The sequence below is a fragment of the Mus musculus genome, chromosome 18 (genome assembly GCF_000001635.26).
Source record: "Mus musculus strain C57BL/6J chromosome 18, GRCm38.p6 C57BL/6J".
In the NCBI taxonomy this organism is placed as follows: domain Eukaryota; kingdom Metazoa; phylum Chordata; class Mammalia; order Rodentia; family Muridae; genus Mus; species Mus musculus.
In genome coordinates this window covers 71,946,682-71,972,796 of record NC_000084.6, presented here as the reverse complement: position 1 = coordinate 71,972,796, position 26,115 = coordinate 71,946,682, and the positions used below count along the sequence as shown (strand labels likewise).

General features: G+C 38.0%; 1 protein-coding gene across 2 annotated transcripts in view; it reads left to right on the top strand.

Moving 5' to 3' along the window:
• Dcc (deleted in colorectal carcinoma) overlaps nt 1–26,115 on the top strand; it is a 1,097,616-nt gene that overhangs the window by 378,432 nt on the left and 693,069 nt on the right. For both annotated transcript variants that reach the window (XM_006525588.4, NM_007831.3), the window contains exon 2: nt 17,723–18,043. In XM_006525588.4, the coding sequence (XP_006525651.1) occupies nt 17,723–18,043 (321 nt within the window). The remainder of the gene's footprint in view (nt 1–17,722; nt 18,044–26,115) is intronic.

Genomic DNA, 26,115 nt, shown 5'->3' with positions numbered 1-26,115 from the left:
TTCACCAGCCTTTTTTTTAAAAACTAGCCTAATATAAATATTATATTGCAAAATTCAAAATAAAACAAGGAGTATGCTTGTATACTGTTTCACTTATTCTTCTTATTAAAGAAAAAGTTTTAAAATGTAATTTATATTTGTACAGTGACTTGTTTTTCTGTTCACAGGATGTGGTCACTTGAAATCCATTTTAAGTTGACAACAAAAACATATTATATTTGAGTTCATAATGAATATAAGCAATTTCAACCCAACCTGTTTTCTACATAAAGGCCATGATAGAAATCTTAGTTGCTGATATTAGTGCTGATTGGAGAGGATTTTCAGACCCATCTGCCTATCTCAATGCCAAGAAACCTCTATGGTTGGCCATAAAAACTGATCCCTGAGCGTGGTGGGGCAGAAGTCCCTTATGACACAGATTCAAGCCTTGTTCTTCCATCCTTCTTCCTGGACAAAGCCAGGAGTGTTATCAGCACCTACATAACTTTCTCCCATAATTCACCTGTCATTTTTCCAGACACTTTGCATATTGACAGGTTGATTACATTCTTATTGGTCCATGCTCTCATATACTTTGGCCTATGTCAGTTTGGTCTATTTGATTTTAGTACACTTCCAGTCCAGGCAACACCCATGTTTCTAAGTCACCTGTGTAAAATAGTTCAGGAAACACAAGCTTCTTACCTGTAGATCATAGGCTTCTGGTAATAGGTAGACAACACTTAGGTGAATACTAGGGAGGCATTGTTTCTCCAATGTGATTTAACCCAAATGTGAAATCCTGAAAATGTTAAATGCTTCAATGTTGAAAATATATATTAACGATATATTGAAATTTTTAATAACTGTGAATATTTTTTCATTATTTGATAAATAGACTTCTGAATTTGTATCTTCCTTTAACATTCATAGGTAGGGAATCTAGAAAAATCAGCTTACACATGTCCTGATAACTGTGTTTAAAAAGCACCATTTCTGTCTCAAACACGGTTTGCATAATAAATTATAAGAGGATTCACTCTGCTAATTAACCTGAAATTAGCAAAAAGAAAAATGCACAATGTCATATTTAGCCTTTCCTTGAGTCCTACCACCCTGTTGTTAATGCTTATTTTATTCTAAGGTGTTTGTGCAGGAGGTTGATATGGAGGTATACAATAGCAGCTTCAAGTAAAAGCTATTTTTAAAACAGTGCCCAACCATGACACTCAGTGTATCCTAGAAATGCTTGTGCCTTGTATCCTTGTGATTGTCCAAAATACCTTTAGTCTGTAGAGACTAATTAGGAAAGAGACTCTGCTCAACATGAGGCCTGAAGCGTGTGAGGCAAATAGAAGACTTACACACAGGGACCCCATCAGTGTGCACATTTTCTGCTTTCTACCCTCTGGATTCATTGAACACATTAAAGTTAGTAAGACATTTTAATTCTCCTTGAGAAAAATATGGCCTGATGGTTTCTGTCTATCTAGTATGAAGCTAAAACAAAACAGAAAATGAATTTCAGCACTTTTAGGCACCATTTTTTTTTTTGAGAGATGAGACATGGGTATGGCTACCTATGTTGAAGAACACATATCTTCTAGGCTATATCAAAGTATTGATCACTTTTGTTTGTTACGTAGTTTATTACTTCTCATATTATTACTTCTCATATTTGGCCATGTGGGATGGACCCAGACTTACTTAGACCCATGGGTATAGCCATGAGAAGAAAGCAGAGTTGAATAGTCTCTCTAATAATTGGATATTTATTGGATGATATCCTGGGGACCTCCTTCTCATTTTGCTTCCCTTTGTTAGTCCATATTTGATACTCTGGTTCTCTAATCCGACTTTAAAATTACCGATTAGGCCAAGTGTGAGGTGAGAGATTCTGTGCAATCCCCTGAGCCACCCTATAGACACTCAGAATGTGAACACTAGAGTAAATTTTCTGACATAAATGCTTTCCAAAATTTATAGTTCAAAAATGTATTTTATACCAAAGTATTTGAGTAGTATAGGATGCTCCAGAGTATGCTTTTTCTAAGATTGGAAATTTATATGACAAAAGATTTAAGTGCTATAACTGGACTTGATGAGTTTTTCTAGAGCCACAGTAGCTAAGAGGAGGTCTTTATTAAATATTTCAGTCAAGATCCTGTGTTTCTGTATAATTCATCTCTGAATTGTTTGGCTTGGAATATTTTATGAATCTATACTTCAGAAAACATAAGGAAGGGAAAGAAAAATTAGATAACCAGAAATATTAAGACAAATCCTCCACTAAAATTGAGCAAGCTAGATGTGATTACTAGAGGCTCTCTTAAATAGTTGGCTGTGATCAAACAGTTAAAACACCTGAACTTTCCACCCTCATGCAAAATGAAGTTAATTATCCTTCTGATCAGTAAGATCCCAACAGGTAATAGGTAAACTCTGATTCATCTTGAATACAGCACTGAAAATACAGGAAAACATGATGAGAAAGATAATGCCCATTGCCTGTAGGACTTTACACAAAACTTCCACACATCCCTCTGCTGAGTCATGGGCCAGAATGGTGTGTAATCCAATATTCACCTTCACTCCACACTATAGCAGAGGATAGAATTCCCTGCCTATAATTGGTTTTGATTATTATCACTTATTTCCATATCTATAGCATTCATTGTCTTTTTCATGCAAAGGCAAGGGCAAAATTTTCATAACTTTTCTTGGCCAGAGAGCAAAAGAATAAAAAGGAAATTATGGATAAAATTAGATTTATTTGATTACAGTACAAAGATGCTAACTGACTTAATAAATTTTATACAAATCTTGTGGTTTGAAATTCCAATCCAGACAGATACAACAGACTGTGTTATCTAATAAAGAGCAATAGCTTTAGTGTTCTCAAGGTGTACATTAAGTCCATAGATTCTCTCTAATCTGCAGGTAATATGGAGTAAAACATGAGTTAGAAAAGAGCTGTGTAAGGGGAGTGAATTGCACATTAAGCAGGGACACTTGACAATGGTCATGAGTGACAGAAGCTAAGCATCCTTGGCACAAGCATCATGGGAGTATTTACGTTGCAATAGCTACGGTGTGTCACACTAAATAAACTCAACATTTTCTGCTTTTGATTATTTTTCACCTGAAAATCTGAGTATGAATTTCCTTTTGAGGATTCAGGAAAATACACAGATTCCCCTAAATGGAGTTAGCACTTTTCTCTCCTTCAAGGAGACCTGCTGTTTATTATTTTGATACAGTTTAGACATTTACTAGTCCTGAATGGTGGCACTCAGGAGATTATTTGCTTTGATTCTTACAGATATTTTTTTTCTTCTTACTAGAGCTGATGTGAGAGAAATGCATAAAGATCAAATAGGACACATTAATGAAAAGCAGCTGGACATGAATTCCTCTAAAGTGATTGAAACAAGATTAAACAGCTTTGGGATACTAAGTGCCATCTCTGCGGCATCATCCTCAATACAACTTGCCTCCTCTCTGGGACTGCATGTTACCAAGGCATCTTTTGAAATGCTCACTGAGCTGTGTCAGAAAGAGCTCTTATGATGCCTTTTACAATAAGAAAATTGGAGTACATTTCCCATCATCTTAAACATACTTTTATGTAAGCCAAAAAAAAAAAAAAAAAAAAAAACCAACCCAAACATAATCAAGATTATTTTTTAAAATCATTAAGGGCTTTCATAGAGTGCTGTTAAAATACCAGGTGTATTATATATCATCAGTAATTGGAATATATCATACATGAAATTCCTGGTTGGTGTGTACTGTTTGCAAATGAACTGTAGGATGCAGGGAATTGGACAACGGGGATATGGAAGGTGGTGTCAGCCGTCTTAGACTAGTGACTCTTGAAAGGTTTGAAGAACCTGAATGAATACCAGGAAGAACTAGGCATCTGATCTTAGAAATAAATGAATTAAATAACTAATATTTTGGAGAACATCACTTTTATCCGTAGTCAAGAGATTCAATGTCATTTGTTAAACCTTGAAAGAGGTTATGTTGATAGCCTAAAAGTGTAGAGTATAAAGGAGAATGGGGAATGATGGCAACCAAAAGATTGGACCCTCCTCACTATTTAGAGCATCATCTTCCTAGAAGATCAGTCAACGTGAGTCAGATTTGGCCTTTGGTCTGCTTTTAATTGCAATAATTTATGCAGTTGGAAAGATTTCTAAGATTTTTGCCAATGTGTCACTAGCTGGTAGCCCTTATAAGTAGAAGAAATGTATGATTCTCCATGCTTATGTTTTTTCTTTTTTCATGTAAGATCATATGTGTAAGACCTTCATCATTTAAATTCATACAGATCATATGTATGTATGATGCATATGCAAAGTTCAGAAGTTTCTTCATTCCTTTAAGTATGCAAAGTATTTAATTTCATAGCCTGGATCAAAAATCATTGAACTCATATAAATATTCTGGAGGGAGAGAGAGAGAGAGAGAGAGAGAGAGAGAGAGAGAGAGAGAGAGAGAGAGAGAGAGAATGAATGGGATCTTTGAACAAATCTTAATCTCCTGGGCAGTGCAAGGCTCATTGGCTGGCAATGCCAAATCTTCTGTCCAGGTTATTATCAACATGGGGTTTCCTTCTTTGAAGTCACCATGGTCTTTGCAGAAACATAGCATTTTTCTGTGTAGGCAAGATATAGTAAATATCAAACAAAATGAGTGACAGTATTTTAATGAAAACTTTTGGCCTCCGTTTTTTGAGAAAATTGGACTTGTTATAATACAAATATTTTATCAGTCAGAATGCCTACATCAGACATCATGCCACAGTGTCAGCATCGAGTTTTACTGAATGTTTAAGGTCTTCCCTGGATATGTCAGACGGTTAAGGATTTAATCCTTCCTGTTTGTGATAGGAGTTTCCATAAGATGAATAGTTCATTTCTCATGAATCATGATAAGCCAGCCCATGCTTTGTCAGCAGTGTGACCTCTGCAGTCTTTTATTTTCAAGAGAAAAAAGATCAGACTCTATTTTATGGCTAACGAGGTCTGTTCTGGGTCCCATGGTTCCTCCATTAACTACATCCCTTTGTGGTCTTATTTCAGATTGTGAAAAAAAAGTATCACAGATTTATTGAGGAGTAAATCTCTTCATAGAATAAATTTCTACCTAAATTTGAGAGTAGTTTTTCTACAAGTAGTAAAAATGGTAGATAATGGATTCTGAGACAATTATGATATGTAACTGTGTATATTCTAACATTTTAGACTCTGTGCCTTGTTTTATTGATGAGGGGATTGATCCCTATACTTCCATGCACACTTCGAAGTTTAGGGAAAAAAAGATCAGCCAAAGCCCAAGTCTCATCTCCACCTGGGATGAAAGATTTCCTTTTAAATTACTTTTATTGTCACACAAATGGTGTAATTCTCTCTGATGATTTGCTTAGAGTTGTTACAGGCTCTTTTCTTTGTTTAGTTACTGAATCTTAAGTCTCCATGAACTCTACCTGCCCAATGAATGCTATATTTGGCCATTTCTTATGATTTCCACTGCAATAGGACCTAATCCCAGCATCTCTCATCTCACTTTACCAATCTCTTTGCTTCTCAAAACAATGATTTTGAACTTTTTGACAACAGGTTTGTTTTAAACTTGGACCTGTTTGTTTTGTGGGCTGGTTAATTGACTCTGGAGAGCATCTGTGTGGTCTGATGTAAGATGTAATACAGGGTACCTGGACTTGAGCACTGACTGCTCTTCTGAAAGTCCTGAGTTCAAATCCCAGCAACCACATGGTGACTCAAAACCATCCATAACGAGATCTGACACCCTCTTCTGGTATGTCTGAAGACAGCTACATTGTAATTACATATAATAACAAATACACCTTAAAAAAAAAAAAAGATCAAAACTGTCTCCAGACATTGTCAAATGCCTCTTTAGGAAAGAAACCAATCCCCATTGAAAGCTTCTAAGAAATATAAGCTAAAAATTTGGGATCTCTTCTCTCCTGCTCTCAGTGATCCTTCATTGTGTGTAGGTCTAGGATGGAGTCCCCAAGAGATTCCTCCTTTCCTTGTTATCATGTCAATTGATATTGCCAGTTGGTGTTCAGGTCTTATTTAGGCAGCCACATTGATGAGATTTGATGGCTATAGCTTCTCTGACAGTTCTAGGAAAGGAACTTCACTGTAAATGCCCTGTTTCTCTGGCCTTGCAATCTTCCACTATGTTCCTGTGCCTTAGAAGCAAGAGTTGTGTTGTAGGTGCATTGGTTGGGCTGAGAACTGCATTCCTAGTTGTTTTCTGCAGTGTGATCAGTTGTGACTGTCTATAATGAGTGCTCTCTCCTGCAAGGGGATGGTTATCAGAAAGAAAAAAAAAAGCCCCCGGAATTGTTGACCAATGCCAAGTGATCAGTCCTGAAATAATATGCACAAAAGTAACTTGATACAGACCTATAAGGTTATATTTATATATTTTGGAGAAAATATGTATGTAACAAAAATTTGGAAATATAGAGGCCAGGGATCTGAGAGCAGCAGAAAGCTTCATGGAAAGGGTTGGAAGAAAGAAGTGGGAGGGGAGAACGCTGTCATTATATTCTCATTCAAAAAGCAATAACTCTTAAAAACCAACAGGAAAGGAAAAGAACTAATTTCAGTGTCCCAGTCACCAAATCCTCACACATAAACTTCTATTCCTCTTACTCTGAGGTGGACTAGTAAGGGATTAAAAAAAGAGAGGAAGATAACTTGCACTTTACCGCACTGGGGAGGGGAAGGTTCAAACACAGGGCAGATTAAGCAACACATAGAAGTTTCCCTTTTAAGTGTTAATTTTGCATGGGTCTGGGAAATGATATCCTAGATGTCAGGCTGTATTACCTGTTGAAAAGAAAGAAAAAGAAACCCATTATAATTTCTCCAGTTAACACACAGCACAAATCGAGCTGAGACTTAAGAGATTTAGCCCTTGAAGCAGAAAAGGGCTGGGAAAGTTACTCACCACTCCAATGTGGCTCTTATCATATTTCTTCCCCATTGGATTTTGCCAGAGGACACTCTGAGACTTGCCTCGGGCACACTTTTTGCCCTATGGAAGCTTCAGATCTGCACAGAGAAGATACCATGTGCCCTGAATTTCTGATATGGAGCCTCTGGTGGGTTGACTGAGAGATTTTTGCTGGGGCTGTTGCTTTTGAACTGCACATCTTATGTTTCTATTTCTGAAATTTGTTCTTGTCTTGTAAAGGGAGAAAAAAAGTAGGGCCCACCATATGAAGAGCAAATCGGGATCAGCAACCTCTACGGAAGACATTTGGTCTTGTAGCGTGATGTCAGTGAATGGCCTGACATTAAAATCACTCCCTGATTTCTCATGGTGGCATCCCGCAAGTTCATTATGTACAGCTCTTGGACCACTATATTGGATTATATGAATACATATGTTGCTTGTTTACTTTCACTATGAGATAAAATGAGAATCTTATAGAAGACAGAAGGCCAGATGAAACAGAGTATACCAAAGTCTAGTTAAACTTGAGATTCCTGGGTGAGCATATAGAGCTCTTATGAACTACATGCAAAGCTTCATATTTAAAACTGACACACTTTGGGACAGGGATGATGGTTCATTTTTAAAAGCATACACTCCTAATCTAGAGAACCCAGGTTTGATTCCCAGTACCCCCTCCATAGTTCGCAACCATTTTGATCTATTCTTTTATTTTTGAAAGTCCTAAAGAATATTTTATTTGTTTGTTTGCCTGCTTGTTGGTTTGCTTGTTTATGAACAAAGACTAGCAAGGTCTTGTTTGCTAGGTAAATGGTCTTTTAAAAAAAATCCTTCTGAATTCCCTTCATCCAACTTAATGAACTCTGTGTCTTTTGTGTACTGAAAACCACACTAATGGCACACATTCAGTTCCCTATAGCCAAATCAGACCGTGTAGAATAGTGCAAACCATGAAACAGCAAGATCCCTGGAATAGCTTCTGTGGGTGACTCCAGTACAGCTGCTGGAATCTTGCCAACAGATGGCCAGTGAATTGGGGGAGGGGACTCATAATCATTTGGGTTTTTTTTTGGGGGGGGTGGTGAGACAGGGTTTCTCTGTGTAGCCCTGGCTGTCCTGGAACTCACTTTTGTAGACCAGGCTGACCTCGAACTCAGAAATCAGCCTGCCTCTGCCTCCCAAGTGCTGGGATTAAAGGTGTGTGCCACCACTGCCCGACTTCATAATCATTTGTAATCCAAGCTATCTAACACCTTCTTCTGACCTCCAAAGGCACTAGACATGCAAATGGTACACAGATATACATTGAGGCAAAAGAGCCATACACACAAATAAACTGAAGAAAAGAAGAGAAGAGAAAAATAATGAAAACACAACACACAAAAAGTACTAAATAAATTTGAGTTCTTAGATAAACAAAAAAATTTAATATTTTAGTGTAATATATCTACCAGTATTTGTTTTTCCTAAGGGCTTAGGGCATATTCACTATTATGAAAGACTATTTACTTTAGTATATATTTAATGGGAGATACATTTTCTTCCTTTAAACTTTTCATTTAAACTTTTGTTCATCTCTGCATGCCAATGATTATTTATAAAATGCACCTGTTTTTCTTCCAGGAATATATTTTTCTTTGCATTATTTACATCCAGGGATAAATACCGAAGACCAAATTCATTTCTGATTCCTGTTTCTTAGTAAGCAAAAACTAATGTTATCTGGTGTTGAAATCTCTCTAGAGCTAGAAAGGGTAGAGTCTTCCCAACAGATAACCAAATGCTCTGAATGCTAGTTATGCATAGTTTCTCAAAGAAGAATAAAAAGCTGAAGATTCTGTAATACAGACCAAGGACCCACTACCCAGGGTGCTCAGAAGCCAAGAGTATAGTACTGATTTTGGTGTTGCCTGTGTTTTATGGAAAGACATTTATTCCAATTTCCAATTTTTTTTCTTTCTGGGAAATAAGTTGAGCTACTTGGTTATGTAAAAATATTTGTGCAGATATCCAGGCCTTATCTCGATTCACTTTCACTCACTTCCCTTGTGTTTGGCCTTTGGTGACTATACATGTTTTGTTTTTCCCTAATCGTCTGATATTAGACTTAGGCCAATATGACGTTCAGAGAGTGCCTCTTCAGACAATGCAGAGTAAGCATGATTGTGGTTCGGCCATCTTGACACTAGATTGGACTAAGAGACACATCATGCAGTGACATGTCTGACACTCAATGTTCTAGAAAACCACAAGTGTACCTGCTGAGTTAGACTCAATTAAAAAGAGGAGTGAAGGATATACAAAATATCTCCTTACCCAAAGCCCCTTTTGGGAGGGAATTGTCACTGCTACAACTCTTCAAAAGACATAGTTAATAGCTATTTGTTTAAGTTTTGCTCAAAGCAGGACTTTCTTTGTCTACTTAATCAAGGTTTTTGTTGGGGGTGGGGAGTGAAGAGGGGGATCCTCAGCAGGGTTCTGGTTATACAAAAGGGATGTCTGATCCTGTAAACATTGGTCTATGTCTTGGCTCCTTCCTTATCTTTCTTCAGTCTTTTTTTTTTTTAAGATATTTTCTTTATTTACATTTCATGTTATCCCCTTTCCTCCATTCCTCTCGGAAACTCCCCCCTCCTGTTCCCTACCCCCCCTCTCCCCCCCACTCTCATTCCTAGACCTGGAATTCTTCAGTCTTTTAAAGAGAAGTTTGAAATGAAGTATTAAGAAAATGTTTGAAAGAAAGTTGTCCCAATTACTATATATTTTATATATACACATATATAATTGTGAACAAGTTGTCTGAGAAACACCATAACCACCCTGTGGTCCAGGTATTACCTCCTTGTGAACAGAGCTATTAAACTTCAGTTACTTGTGAGTCTCCTGAAAGGACTACCAAACACAGGTTGCTACTCACACCCCTTATCATTCTGATTGACAGGCCTTTGCACTGTCTACAACTATAGCTTTAGCTTGTTCCCTGGTGGTGTTGACTTTGCCAGTATGAAACCTATTTCAAACTTTTTTATTTTTATCTACTGAACCCCCATGATATTCATGTAGGTTTAGATCCGTTGATTCCTTCTTCTTCTTCTTCTTCTTCTTCTTCTTTTTTTTTTTTTTGTAATGGAATTTCATCCCCAAGTTCATTTCATAGCCTTGATATTATTTTACAGTTTTGTCAGAACTAAAGGCCAGAGTTACTGTGTCACATATCCGTGATCTTTGGGGAATCCCAACAAAGGTTATATCTCTCACAAAATTATTTTAATTTCCTTCAACATAGATTTCTTTGTCTAAAGGAGGGGTGGTGGTACCAGGGTTATCTGGTTCAGTTATCTGAGGATTTGGGCACCATCAAAACTTCTGAGCATCTTAAAGTATATGTGATTTTAAATAGATGAAATTATGCAAAGCGGTTCTGTGGGGATTTGTGTGACATTTTCTAATCTTGGGCACTTTCAGAAACTTTATTTCATATCTGTGCTGCTTTCCATCAATTTGTCTTTTACATTTCATGGTCTTACCTGCAAGCTTTCACACTGTGGACTCAGAACAAGATTCCTGATTCCACTGGGAATTATTTTTCACTCTCAACAATGTTTGATGTTTTAGATAAAATGTCATACAGCCATTTGAGGTTACCCTGCCTATGTGATAATGGGATTTGATATGAGCAAGAATATGACATGGTAAGGAGATTAAGCACAAAGGGATATAAACTTACAAAAACAGGTTGAACCCTGAAATATTTAGGAGAGTTCCTAAAATTTGTTTAAGTACAATTTCTACCTCTAGAAACTCAGGATAACTTGAAAGTACTTGTCAGTTTTATCCATTTTTTTCTTGTTGCAAAAAAAAAAATACTGCCCCCGCCCAATTTTATGTAGGGATAATATATTTTGGCTCACAGTTCAGAGGTGTTTACAATCTATCCTGGGGAATGGGGAGGCATGGTGGCAATAGTGACAAGGTTGGCTTGGATTGGTGCATGCTGTTAACCAAGAAAATGATGATTGGAGATGTAACTGCAAGTCTGGTTTTCTGATCACTCCTCCCCATTTTAGTTGAGTCCCCTTTTAGTTGGGTCCCCTTTTCTAAGGGATATACCCAACCATAAACAAACTGGCTTTACCCACCTTGGCTTTACCCTCCTGGGAACACTCTCAAAGACATGCTCATATGTTTTTTCTCTTTGTGAATATAAATTCTGACAAGTTCACTACATAGAATAATTATCAAAACTCTTTTGTTTCTGATTTCTTTTTGTTTTTTTTTTTTTCATCTGACAAAACTAAAATAAGTGATAGTTATTTCTGCTTTGGATTGTCTTTAAAGAATAGGTCCTCTTCTGCAAGAGAACACAGACACTATTATCTGCTCAATACAACCCCTAGGTAGAATATATATATATATATATATATATATATATATATATATATATATATATATATATTGCTTTCACTTGTGTTTTGGCTAAAGGTTTATTCAAGTCAACATTTGGAGAGGGCATAAGCTAGAGAACCACGTTTATTTAATACCTTTATTCGTGAGCCCTGTGTTTACATCAGTCCTGCCCCTCCTTCTTCCTAACTCCTATTGTCTCTCCACCTCCCAAATTCATGTTATCTTCTTTAATTGTTATGTTACATGTATAAACATGTACACATAGCCATGCAACATTCTGATTCCACTAGTACTCATATGCACATGTGTCCAGAGCTGTCCACTTGGAACTGGACAAACTATGCAGTAACTATTTTTCTGGAACAATCTTGAAGTGGAAAGGTAAGCGTTCTCTGGAAAGTCCAATGAATTGTGTTTTGCTGGGGTAAATTTGTGAAGGAACATTTCGTTAAAGTGGACACGGGTGTAAAAAACTCGTGAAGGAACGTTTCTCTAAAACAGACACAGGAGAAATGATATTCTGCTAAAGCAAGCACATGAAAGTTCACGTGATGAAAGATTCTTTGCTAACAACAAGCATGTATTGGGTCTGCCTTACATTGCTTAGTTGAGCTACATTTGTCAGGATACCATAGATAGAAAAGCACCAAAACAAAATGGCTGGTGGTGTACTGCAGTTTGTTTCAGTTGCTTCTTCCAAGACTTGGTCTGATTAGATACAAGTGTTGAGACAAGACCTGTGCTGATGCAAGAGCCAAGCTGAGGCAAGGGCCGTGAATGACAAATGTTTAGAGGGTATAAATAGGACTGGATGGACAGCGACAGAGAAAGAGATTTGGCTTCCTGGTACAGCTAGCTGTGGAAAACTTGTGGGTCTCGAGTCTTTGCTGATCTTTGCATCCCTGAGAGAGACACAGTCGAGAACTTCTCCTGGTATTCCTGTTGATGCCTCCTGCTGACTTCTACCAAGGCTGAGGCCTGGCTGTTTCTGCTAGGTCGTGTCACTACTATTGCTAATCTGACTCTACCGAACTGGACTGCTGGTATGTGTGCAGGTGGATTGAGCTGCCACTGCCTGTGAACCTGTGAACTGAACTACTGATTTCTAGACAACTCAGATGAGCATTGCTCCAAAGAACCTTTCTAAACAGGTCCACATTCCCCCCACTCCCTGTATCCTTTCTTTTCCAGTACCTCTGGTGGATGGTGGGATACAGGAGAGGTTAAAGTTTCAAAACTTCTAGGGCTGAAATCATGTGGAATTTTCCCTCCCTCTATTTGTGTGTCAGGTAAATGCCATTCTGCAAGCTGTGTTCACCCAATCATAGAACTGATATTTGCGGGTACATTTTTCCAATTATACCGAGGAGGAACGGTCAAGCAGCAGACATAGTAGGCTCCTGGCTCTTGTCATCTTTCCTCCCCACTGTTCTGTGACTGATTTTTCCCTGAGCCTTTGGTGAAAGAGTTGAGTTGCGGATGTACCAGTTGTGACTGAGCACCCCATAGTCACTTTCTTCCACATTCCGGGCAGTTGTGCCTCTTTGTACTTGTCGCCATTTATTGCACATAGAAATGCCTTTGATGGAGCTGAAACTGTGCTTATCTGTGGGTATAATGGAATCTATTTAGAATACTGTTAGAAATCATGCAGACTTAGGAAAATGATTGTAGGGACTCCTCTAAGGTTTATGACCTCTCCAACCACTGTGGTTAGTGAGCTAGTGTTAAAGAATAAGGCATTATTTCCCTCCCATTGAGAAGTAGTTAGGTTTAAATAGACAGCTGTTGGTTATCAAGACATTGGTGACAGTCTATTTTAGGGACCTGGCTAGGCCAGTCATTGTTAAATTCTCAGCCTTTCCATCTGGGACATCTCCTGACTGCTCATCTCCCTTGGCAGCTTGCACAATATCTTCTGATACTATGAGAGCCAGTGCCCAGGGAGGAGGAGGCCTTTTGATCAGTTCCAGGTCAATGCCTCCAAATTCTGTATTCAAAGTTTGTGGTGTCTTCAACAATAGAGTCTTACATTCAAGAAGTCAGCTGTATTGGCTATGTGTTTTGCTTCTGTGATAGAATAATATAACTCAAGGCAACGTCCTCATACAAGTGTTTATTTTGGCTTACAGTTATAGAGAAATGAGGATCCATTGTGTCAGGCAGCCATAGCTGCAAGTGGCAGACAGTAAAGTAAGAACAGGAAGCTGAGAAGTCCCATTAAATTTCCAACAGCTCCAAACTTTGTCTCTGTCACTCCTTTCATGGGTATTTTGTTCCCTATTCTAAGGAGGAATGAAGTATCCACCCATTGGTGTTCCATCTCCTTGATTTTCTTGTGTTTTGCAAATTGTATCTTGGTTGTTCTATGTTTCTGGGCTAATATCCACTTATCAGTGAGTGAATATCTAATGACTTCTTTTGTGATTGGGTTACCTCACTAAGGATGATAGCCTCCAGAATATCCATTTGTCCAAGAATTTCATAAATCCATTGTTTTAAATATCTGAGTAGTACTCCATTGTGTAAATGTACCACATTTTCTGTATCCATTCTTCTGTTGAGGGACATCTGAGTTCTTTCCAGCTTCTGGCTATAATAAATACGGCTGCTATGAACATAATGGAGCATGTGTTCTTATTACCAGTTGGAACTTTTTCTGGGTATGTGCCCAGGAGAGGTATGGCTGGATCTTCCAGTGGTATTATGTTCAAATTTCTGAGTAACCTCCAGACTGACTTCAAGAGTGGTTGTACAAGCTTGCAATCCCACCAACAATGGAGGATTGTTCCTTTTTCCCCACATCCTTGCCAGCATCTGCTGTCACCTGAATTTTTGATCTTACCCATTCTGACTGGTGTGAGGTGGGGATCCATCCCATAATCAGCCACTAAACCCAGAAACTATTGCATATGCCAGAAAGATTTTGCTAAAGGGACCCTGTTATAGCTGTCTCATATGAGGCTATGCAAGTGCATGGCAAATACAGAAGTGGATGCTCACAGTCCTCTATAAGATGGAACACAGGTCCCCCAATGGAGAAGCTAGAGAAAGCACCAAATGAGCTGAAGGGGTCTCAACCCTATAGGTGGCACAACAATATGAACTAGCCAATACCCCCAGAGCTCGTATCTCTAGCTACATATGTAGGAGAAGATGGCCTAGTTGGCCATCACTGGAAAGAGAGGCCCCTTGGTATTACAAACTTTATATGCCCCAGTACAAAGGAATGCCAGGGCCAAGAAGCTGGAGTGGGTGGGTAGGGGAGCAGGGCAGGGGAAGGGTATAGGGAACTTTCAGGATAGCATTTGAAATGTATATAAAAAAATCTAATAAAAAATCTAATTTAAAAAAATTATTATCCTAATACTGCAAAAGAAAAAAAAATTCAAACAGCAAGCAGAGGGGCAAACAAGAAGTAGGGTGAGGCTGTAGGAACTCAGATCCCACCCCCAGTGAAACATTTTCTCTAGCAAGACCATTTGTTCTAAAGATCCTCAGACAACATTGTCAGATATAGATAAGGTGTAAAAATACCAGAGCCTATGAGAGACATTTCTCTTATAAACCATCACAGCTAACAAGGGAAATTGATATGGCTCATACTGTTTTGAAGACCCTTATCTTTTCCTACAACAAACAATGTGAGAACTGTTAAGTTTTTTCATGCCTGGGACTGGGGATTTTCTTAGATAACTCACTGCTCTTAATGGGAATACTACTACACATGTGGCATAACTCCATTAATATGCACGTATATAGACACATGTAAATACACACACACACACACACACACACACACACACACACACACACATATATATGATTTATTTAATGTTAGTTTACAAAATATTGTGTTTCCCTACAGTTTTTCTGAACTTTCTTAGTGTTTCTGTTGATCTTCTTTTCTCCCCTCCTGTTGTCTCTCTCTCCAGTTGGAACCACCACATAACCCATTTAAAAAAAAAAAAACATGTTAAGAGAAAATTAGAAGTTACTAATCTACATTACCAGTGATTGATACATTAATGGATTATTTCTCAGACATGTGAGGCACCTTACAAGAGGGTCAGAGACAGCCCAAGCATCACGTATGCTGAAACATTAACATTAAAGTCATTTGTCATTTTTCAAATAAGTCTTCTCACTTTGGGTCTGTCTTTTCTAAACTGTTAAGTGAGGCAAGCTCCAGAAAGCAAAGAGCTCTCATAATTTCAAAGCCATATATTTAAAGGATAATTGTTATAAGGAGTACAAAAAAAGCTCACATTACCAACAAGCAGCAAGGGTAATTGTATTACAGAAAAATTAATCTTTACTTAACTTCCCTAAACCATGTACTCACAGCACTGAAAACTGTCATAACCTCCTGTTTCAGAGTAAGGAGATTATTTATTTGTGATAATGGGCACAATATGCTCATTAACATGCTGTCATAAACAGCTGTGCTAAATGTATTATGTGCTCTGTGACATAAATAATGCACTCAGCATGAGGTGGTGTTTAAAATACAGGCCCCGGGTAGAACAAAAATGCAATCAATGTCTTTTTTTTCTTTAATATAGTTGCCTAGTCTTCCATTCTAAATTTATTTCTTCTGTTTTAATGCAACTTAAATGGAAATTGTGGGCATTATTCTGATGGAGCATCTTGACATTCGGTAACATTAGAAATCTTGTAAGCTTTCCCACCCTTGGTGCACCTCCAGCCAGGTATTTGCTAGAAAGTGTGTCTTTCTTATAAATGAGAGGGAAGCAATTGACTTAGAATCTATATGCATTTCGGTAGACTGAGTAGGTTCCCTTGATAGGTTTCCTCGACTCATTCTGTGTCAATCCTTTCCACAATAGGGGCTCAACTGAAAGACTGCCGATTACCATGGGTATGTCCAATTTGCATTGAAGGACCTGATTTCTGAGAACATACAGTGACAGTGTATAGGAGTGCACATATTTCAGGCTTATAAACAGGAAAAGAAGTTATAGAGTCAGACTCTCATTCTGAGGTACTTTCAACTAGAGAAACAGACAGCTTCTCTGCAATTGAGCTGGGCACACAGAAGTTGACTTGGATGGGAAAGATCTTTAGTTGGCCTTGACAGGATCAGATTGGAGACATCAGGGTCCTTTATCTTTATCACTCAGCATTGCTATGATTTTGTAATCAATATGAGTTTGACCAAGGCTGTAGATGTTTCCCTTGGGTAAGTAGCCTGGTAGCATGGAAGTAACATCTGATCAGAAGTGATATACTTCACTGGCCATGCCCCAGACTTGAGCTTCAGGTTTAGAAACACTGGGAGCGGGGAGGGGTGACCTGGGAACCCTGGGGACAAACAGCTGCAGTACCTCCATCTTCCTTGAAGATCAGGAATAATTCTGACCTCGAGAACCAACTTCGGTCAGTACATGATGATCATACTGATTACATTAATTAAAGTGTCTGTCATTTAAATCACAGAAAGCTGGCAAGTTTTCCCAAAATAACCAACAGTATTCCCCTCCCAGATATATTAAAAATGCTAATGAATCTGTGGTTGTCATCATGAGAGAAATGAAAGCTACAGCTTGATTTATGGGTATGTTTTATGAAAATAAATGTAGCTTCAAATGCATAAACGTATGCCACCATGAAATTGTTCATCACATGTCTTTTTTACGCAAAGTAATTCAGGAGAAAGTGGGATAAAATAGTGGTCAAAAACTACAGTTACAGTTTAGCAAAGATCCAATGTTAGAAAGAAAACATCAAGGGATATTGTAGAACTGTTAGCCTCAGAGATTGTCAAAATTGAGAGTATCTTGACTTGAATGATGTAGGTGCACAACTGTCAGAGCAAAATGAGCAAACATTATGACCTCCTGAAAACTTGTCAAGGCCTTGGATTTATCAATCAGAGTACTAATAAATACTATACTAAAATGCAGATAATGAGATTAATCAGGTCCACCATATCTTAGTGATCACTCTATTGATTGGTCAGATTTAACATCTTCTGGTTTTATGTGACAAGTACTAATTATGGCTGTCTAAAGTTTACAAGTAATGAATGATGTAATACTATTCTTATCTATAGCTTATGAATTATTATCTTTTCTGGAAATATTTTCAGGACTAATTGTTTCATTAATTGGTGCTCACATAAGTATTAGTCTTATGTTTAACATAGAATTCCTGTTCTTAAATTTATTTATAATCACAGGGGGGAAAAACAACAAGAAAGCAATTGCTTTTTGAAAATTACGACTTGTGAGGAAATGTTGGAGAAATTGAACTTGAAGCTTTTCAGACTGCATGGACTCAGTTCCTTTGTGTTCTCTTCTTCCAGGTTTCCAAATTAAACCTTTCACGTCACTTCATTTTGTGTCTGAACCTTCGGATGCTGTCACCATGCGGGGAGGAAATGTCCTGCTCAACTGCTCTGCAGAGTCCGACCGAGGAGTTCCAGTCATCAAGTGGAAGAAAGACGGCCTTATCCTAGCCTTGGGCATGGATGACAGAAAGCAGCAACTTCCTAATGGATCTCTGTTGATACAAAACATACTTCATTCCAGACACCATAAGCCGGATGAAGGACTTTACCAATGCGAGGCATCCTTAGCAGATTCTGGCTCAATTATTAGTCGGACAGCAAAAGTTACGGTAGCAGGTACGTAGATCTTTCCTTCTCCTCCACGTCTTTTATCCCTTTGATCTTTTGTAGGAATGAGAAATAATCCTTGTAAAAGGAATGCACATTTTAAGACTTATTATTTTTAATTAAAACAGTAACCATCCATAAGCTGCTGTATAGTCCTTTGCAATTATATCAAGCTAACTTTACATAGTTTTGTGTGGTGAGAACATTTGAAATTACTCATTAAGCAATGGCAAAGCATGCATTGCAATTATAACTGTGGTCACTATGCTAAGTCATCAGTCTAGAATATCTATGTTTCTTCTCTAAATTAATACTCTCTACCACTGTAATACCCACCCCCCTTTTGTCCCTCAACCTTCTAACCCACCAAGCCTCTCATGATTATCATTCTGTTTTTTGAGTTCAGTAATTCAGATTCCTCATACAAGTAGAAACATGTAATATTTCTCTTTTGCTATTTTATTTTCCTTAGCATAGTATGTTCCGGGTTCCACATGGGGTCTAAAGTGACAGAGTGCTTCCTTTTTATGGGTTGATGATGTTCCTTTAGTCATGTATCTCACATCTGCTGATGGCCATGAAGGATGACTCTAAATGGGCATTGTAGCAAGTACTACAGGAGGCATGGGGTTACAGACACCCACATGTCTCACTAAGTGCAATCCTAGGTGATAATGGACCTAGTGGTGGGCTTATAGTTCTGATGCTGTGCATAATTTTAGCTTTCTGAGAAACATCCATAATGTCACCTATTAATTTTCTACCAACAATGCACATTTGTAAGTGAAATAAGAGAAGAGGAAGGACTCATAGGACAAGGTCGTTTTTACTAATTTTTCTTTTTCAATTAACATGGAGAACCGGCAGGTGCCGCTCAGCAGTGTGCCCAGCTTCATGTAATCTGCTTTTACAACCAAGCTGACTTATAGGGACTCACCACTTGCATGAGTGGGTGGACACTTTTTTTTTTAATACGATTTTAGAAAAAATATATACACTATTCAATTCTATTTTACAGACTCAGTAGTGTTAAACATTCATAAAATCAATGCTGTAAGCCCTGACAGCAGTACATTTTATTTCAATCTGTGTCCCAGTCCATAACGTAGACCTCAAGTGAGACATAAAAACGTCCCATTAGCACTTTCAAGTGCAGCACCCTTATTGACATGCCCAGATCAGTGCCAAAGGGTAAGATGGACATTTTTCTCTTCATCTATGAATATCTAAAATATGCATAAATTAACTAAATGGAGCAGGGCGCTTTTGAGACCCAGGATGTTGCTGTATCCATTCCAACTTTTCAGTCTTCTAAGCATTTCTGACTGCTCATGCAGTACTAGATGCATGTGGAGGGGTATCACGTCATTCTTTTTACTAGTGTCTATAATGACTTGACTGTGATGTGGTCTTTGAATAGGTGCTGCCTCCAAAAGGGGGTCATATAGCAAGCTAAAACATGCTTCATGACCTGTGGAAATAGCCAGTCAACGGGGCGACACCTGGATGGAGCCATAAGGGAACCAAATAGTCCTGACTCTCTAATCTCGGAAGAGCGGCTTCTATAACTGTTAGGAAGAATCCCTATCCTACTCAATGTATGGTCTTTTGTTATAGCAAACTAAAGTACACCCATCCATATCCAGTTACATCAAACTTCCCCTCAGCTGATGTGTTCGCCTGGGTAGTTGGCTATCAGCAGCCTAATGGCCAGCCATTCTGATTTGCCCAGAATAACCTGGGTTTGACATTTATAAGTCCCATATTCTTGGAAACCTTTCACCGGCCAGGCAAAACTTGGTCCATCATATTGAAAGGTAATCCTGCGTAGCTTAGCAATGACATCCTAAGAAGGCCATGGCTCTCAACCTACCTAATGCTGCAACCCTTTAATACAGTTCCTCATGGTTTGGTGATCCCCAACCAGGAAATTCATAACTGTAACTTTGCTGCTGTTACGAATTGTAATGTAAAGCTCTAATATGTAAGATGTCTGATATCAGACCTTGGTGAAAAGGTCGGCCTGCCCAGAAGGGGTTGCGACCCAGAGAATGAGAACCACTGTCCTGAAGAGAGCAGGTGGGAAGATATCCTGATCATGACTAGCAAGGTTTAATTTACCTGAAACTGGTGAGAGGTGAGCTTTTGGAATTTCACTGGTGTACAGAACTCAGAGGGAGAATGTGAATTTAATAACATTTGTAATTAATTAAGAGGCTCGTGTGGAGAAGTAGGAAAAGTTTTTATATCTGGGGAGAGGGACATGCACTTTGACTTTCTGTAGCATGTACGTTTCTGGACCCATGGACCCTTCCCATCAGCTCTTACAGGGCCAAAGGCCCTCTGATGATAGAAATGAAGCAAGCTGTCATTTTGATGCTCTGTTATAAAAGGCAACTTTCCCTATACTGCTAATGAAAATGTCCTGAATGCTACAATTTCTATTTTCCTGCAATACAGGTTCAGTTTTATGTTTTCACCATTTCAGTTGTGAAGTGACGAATGATTCCTTCCCTGTGAGATATTAAAATAAAGTGGCTTTGACTTTAGTATTCTGTGGAAGGGTAGGCTCGGGGATGTAGTCATTGAGGTGCAGTCTAATATTAGATTGTATCATTTCGATGCAATAAGGCTCTTCACAGCATTTTAAACACTTACCATGCTGTTCAGCAACACAGAATACATCAATGTTATGTCTGCTGGGGTTACGATTGCCAAACCACTAGAATTCACAAGGGGCATATATCTTCCTTGCAATAAAGACCATAGTCCTGATCTAATCTTATTTTAAAGCATTAGCAGTCAATAAACCAGTTAACACTAAAAGGTAAGAGTCAGCTTTGTCTGGGAAAAAACCATAAAAATAAAATAAAAATAAAAAACAAGAACCAAAACCAAAACATAGCTTCTGTGTACCCTCAGGTACAGTGTAAAAAGCCTTGTAATGCAATGGCCCTCTTCAGCTTTGACTCGCTCAATGTGTTTGTTTTGTGGTTGTAGTTGTTGTTTTGTTTTGTTTTTATAAAAAGGAAAGGTGGCAAATGAAATCACTCATTGATTCCCCAGAATGCTTTATGCAGTCATCTTGCCATTCATCATTCATTCTGTTTCCAGGAACCTCTCAAGTGCTCTTTAAATCCTGAGTACACACTTCGCTGGAGAGGGAAAGAGCATAGAGAAGATAAGGGGGGTGGGAGGTGCACAATCGCAGGCAATATCCTTTCAAAGGTTGCAACGTAACAAGCTAATGAAAATTATGTGGGTTTTTTTCTTAATATGGTTTTGAGTTCAATTAGTAAAGAATAATGGACTCTCCAATCTCCATTTGAAAGTAACTTGACGGAGATTGGCTTTGGGTGGGGAATTTTCATCCTCATAGCTCTAAGCTAAGAGACTGCAGTCTTTTCTATGCCCACATCAGTATAGCTAGGAAGTTGAGCTTGAGTGGATCAGCAAAGCTGCCTTCTGTTTTCTCACAGGTTTTCCAACTTTTGTCTAAATGCATCCATTGTGTTTAGTTGTAGGCATGTATCCTGCTAATGGTGGTGTGGGCATTGGCAGCATCTGGAGAGTTCTGCCACAGCTCACTCTTTTCCCTTCCTGCTTCTTTACTTTGCTTCTCTCCTTCTTCTTCATCATACTTGATCAGATTTAAGTGCCCTCACAGCTGCCCATTTATAGATACATCCTTGATAGAGCAACATGTTTTATATCTCAATTATCTTGTCAGTTCAAAACCATAGCTTCTGCAGAAGGAATGATGCAATCTTGGTCAAATTTAAGTAATCATGGCTAAGAGTACAGATTCAAGCGCCCCCGAATAACATGTTTTATGATGGAAGAGATAAGATGGACATTTACAATCACAGAAAAATAAGTTCATAAATAAATGAATTTATCAAAAGCATTGATGGGAGCATCAGTAAGTATCTGCTAACAAAGTGAAGAAAACTTTTGCTATGTATTGCTCAGGTTGTTACACTCAACAAACTTTGCTTAATAATCATGAGATAGTAGGACAGGTAGGACTTGCTAATAATGGATTATTCAAGAATTTTGTTTCTAGATCTATTGCAAAGGCCCAATCAGTCATTCAAACCAGAAAGGAGTTTTCAAAACACTTTTTCCCTCACACCATACAAACTTCTAGATGACTTTTTTAGCAATGCATTATGCTGAAATGTCTGTTCCACTTCAAAATAAAAGTTTGGGCTAATTCTGTGACCCAGAATATCAAGATAAATATATACAGTTTTTTCCTTCATTTGTTGACAGTTTCTGAGTGTCTCGATTTTGGCCATGGCAACTGTGTACATTTGTAAGTCTATGTGTGGGTTCACATATGTGTAGTTCATGTGGACAGCAGAGGCCAACCTTGGGTATTGCTCCTTAGGTGCTAGCCTCTTGTTGTCTCTCACTGGCCTGGAGCTGGCAAATGCATCTAGATTAATGTTGAGTTATAGGTATAATGCTTTATCTATGTATGTTCTGAGGATGGAACATGGTTGTATGTCAAACAACAGCTCTATAGCCACTTTAAATATTATCTATATTGTAAAATTATAGTGCTGAGTAGATTATCACTTAACAAGAATAGCATTATTAATATAGCTAATAATTATAATCATGATACTATTGTGACTATTATGTTATCATTGTTATGAACTGAAAATTTTCAGTAATCCTAGTTATAGTTCAAAACCCTTGAGAAGTCGACGAAACACTTACTCCAGTCAAATACAGTAAATAAATGTTATATCCTTAAATCAGAGAATTGCTATTGTCATGTGTGGCTACAAGTGGGCAAGCTTGAATTAGATTTCAAAATGTTCAATCAACTTATGATGCTTTTCAAAATACCTCTAGCTAAAACACTCATTTCTGACCAGTTGATGTATAATCCTGTCAATGCTGTTAATATAAATCTTATTGTCCACATCAGAAGCTCTCACTAAAGAAGTATTGTTACAGTTCCTGTGGAAGAAGATTCTGGGTCATTCTCTTAGTATACTTAATGTCCTTGCAAAAGGTTTACTGAAGCAGGATTTGTGATGTGTTGTGGTGATTTAGGCTCTGAATTTCACATATATGTTCTCTTCCTCCAGAAACTCATTCATACCAGTACTAAAGAAAAGAAGTTATGAACAGACTTCCTGTAAATAATCATGCTAGATCTACTGCAATTTATTTTTCAGTGATATAATCATAGCGAAATACATACACACACACACACACACACACACCACACATCCCTGGTAGGTTCCAAGGTACACACATGGAACCTAAGAGAAACTTCTCGTCCTTAGATTCTTAGCGATGGAGTTGGGTAGAGCCCAATGATGAGACAGCTCTGTGTTTAGGGAGATTTGATTTTTGTCAACGTTCAAGGATTTAAATAGTCATATTAAAACACCTGGATTTGCTCTGTAGAGCTCTGCAGAAGACACATCGATCAGTAAGTCCTCACTCATAATTCTTAAAAGGTATGCATGCTAAAGCTGGCAGGCAGAACAGAATGTAAGATGGTATATGATTTTCTATGAACACAGACTGGTAGAGAAATTCTCCAATACAGGACATGAAACAGGCTCCCATCTCTTAGCTTCTCAGCACAGCTGGAATTAATGGCCCCGGGTAACCTTCTCCTTACTAATCACACAAGCATGCACTTTATAAACTCAGTTTAAGCTGTCTAAAATGCAAACCAAGGAAAAATAATAATAAAAGTAATTGATTGGACTTACCTGTTTTCTGAAAACATCAATTCTATGGAGAAAAAATGACAATTTCTTCTAGCTGATTTTACTATCAAAGCTGAGTATTCAACAGAGATATATTACAAATCTCTCTGGAAAAATAGAGAACCTGCATTTGTTAAGTAAACATATGTGTCTTCTAAGAACACACTTTACTTTTAAGCGATTTCAGGCTTTAAGACAAGATTGCATATTTTTTTTTGTCCTCTTTCTTCAAGACCAAGACAATAAAAGAGCAACTAAATTTTATTTACTTCCCTTGTTCTGTCATTTGAGGAGATGTTTTCCTTTTCTTCTCTCGTACAATAGATATTTCAAGATGCAAACTGCTCCATTTTGCTTTTAAATAATCCAGGCATTATAATTAAAATTCCCTCGTGTTTTTTAAAAATAATTAGTTACATGAGGAGTTGTTTCTATGAATTCCCATCCAGAATGCCTCCCATTTAAATGAGTTATGAAATAATTAGGGGAGGCATATTATGGTGAGAGAAGCTAGAATGAGCCTTTTGTGAAATGATAACCTGACCTTTCCATTCTTGCTTAAAAGGAAACAGGAGAAAAGCTTGTCTGACGGGAAGGAGAATACAATACATTGCCTCGGGTCACTCAAATGTTATAGAAAGAAAACAGCAAGGAAAAAAACTGCTCATATTCTTTTTTCTCTACAGGAGCAAATATAAGAATCTTGCCTAGAAGGTCAAGTTCACTCAGTGACGCAGTTTGGAAAATGTGTCCCCAGACCCCGGAATCTCTGAAAAGTCTATTTTAGGAAGATTCAGTCAAGGAGCAAAGCTTCCATTTCTCCCTCACAGGAGTGCTGTTGACTGTCCATTGATGAGCCGAGAAATAAACTATAACTCTTAATAGCCTTAATTATCCCCAATTTACCTAAATACCCTTTGTAGCTTGTGGTTAAAACATAAAAGAGAAAGAACATGAATGGAATTGTTTTGTGTGTACTAGTTTACAGGGTTTTTTTTTTTCAAATTATTATTATCAAACCTTGTGTAATCGCTGATATTGCCCTCAACTTAAATAATTGAACTTGAAAGAGTAGGATTTTGTTTCTCAATTAACCATGGTAATAAGTTAGAATCAAAACATACTCCTGAGAGGTTGGGCAGATCTCCTTCAGTAGCAAAGGGAGACAGAGAACTTCCTAGGCCTTTCACTGTAGAGATATCAACCAAACGAAATTAAATATCCACCAGTCTTTCACTTTCTCTGCATTATTATGAATTCTAATTCATGTGGCAGTGCTAATTATCAATTACTCATCCAAATTTAATCTGCCTCGGAAGAATGGTGTGCGTTGTGTCTCCTGTTATGCTGCTCACAGTGTGGTTTTTGCTGGTGTTCTCATGGAAAGGGCGCAATAGATAAAATATATCAGGTGATAATAACCACACGTTTTTCTTTTCTGTGCACGACTTGAAGACTATCACTCATCTATCACAGGGTTTGTGATATCCCTGTGTCTATCACAGAGGCTTATGCGCGTGTAACAAATGACATACGGATAGGAGGAAAATGTCATGTTTGCTTAAGTAAAGTCTTGCCGGGCATGTGAGCCTTGCAAATGAAAGCAATGAATAAGGGTCAAGAAAATATGATCTGCAAAATAGCTCAGCTATGATGGCGACAATCTAGAAGGCACTCAGCACAGCCTGCTTTCTCATGGTTTTCCTGTACCTTTTACATCTCTCCTCAAGGTATGAGTCCGCACATCCATTCCATGGATATCTTACAGCATACTTTTGCAGAGTTAGATCACGTTAATTTTACAGAGGAACAGTGGAAAGTCAATGGTTGGCTTGCAAAGTGCCTTACGTTGGGGTGCTATTTCTTGTGAAGCACCTTGAATTAGCCTAAGCAACATAACTGTACATCTTTATATCTCTAATGAAAATTTAGGAGTTAAAGAAGAACATTTTTATGCTTTAATAAATCTGGAGCTGGCCTTGAGATTTTTGTAATTTTTTTATGATACATTTTAGCAATTCAACAAAATTACATGAAGATCTCTGAAAGAAGGGATTTGTTTATGTGACGTACAATTTTTTTCCACATAGTATCAAGTCACTCAAACCTAGAGAATGCTGTACAAATGGAAGAGCATACTGGAAGAGATGGTAGGCAATGTCAGGCTGCAGAAGACCAAAGTCATCTCATTCTTTTCCTGTCATGGTGAAGAACAAAGGGCCTGAAGGCCTAGCATAAACACAGTTGCACACTGATTTTTTTTCCTATCAGAGTCAGTAATGTATATATTTGAAAATTCTGAGTAAAAGTAATGAGCACAATTACTCATGTCTCCTAAAA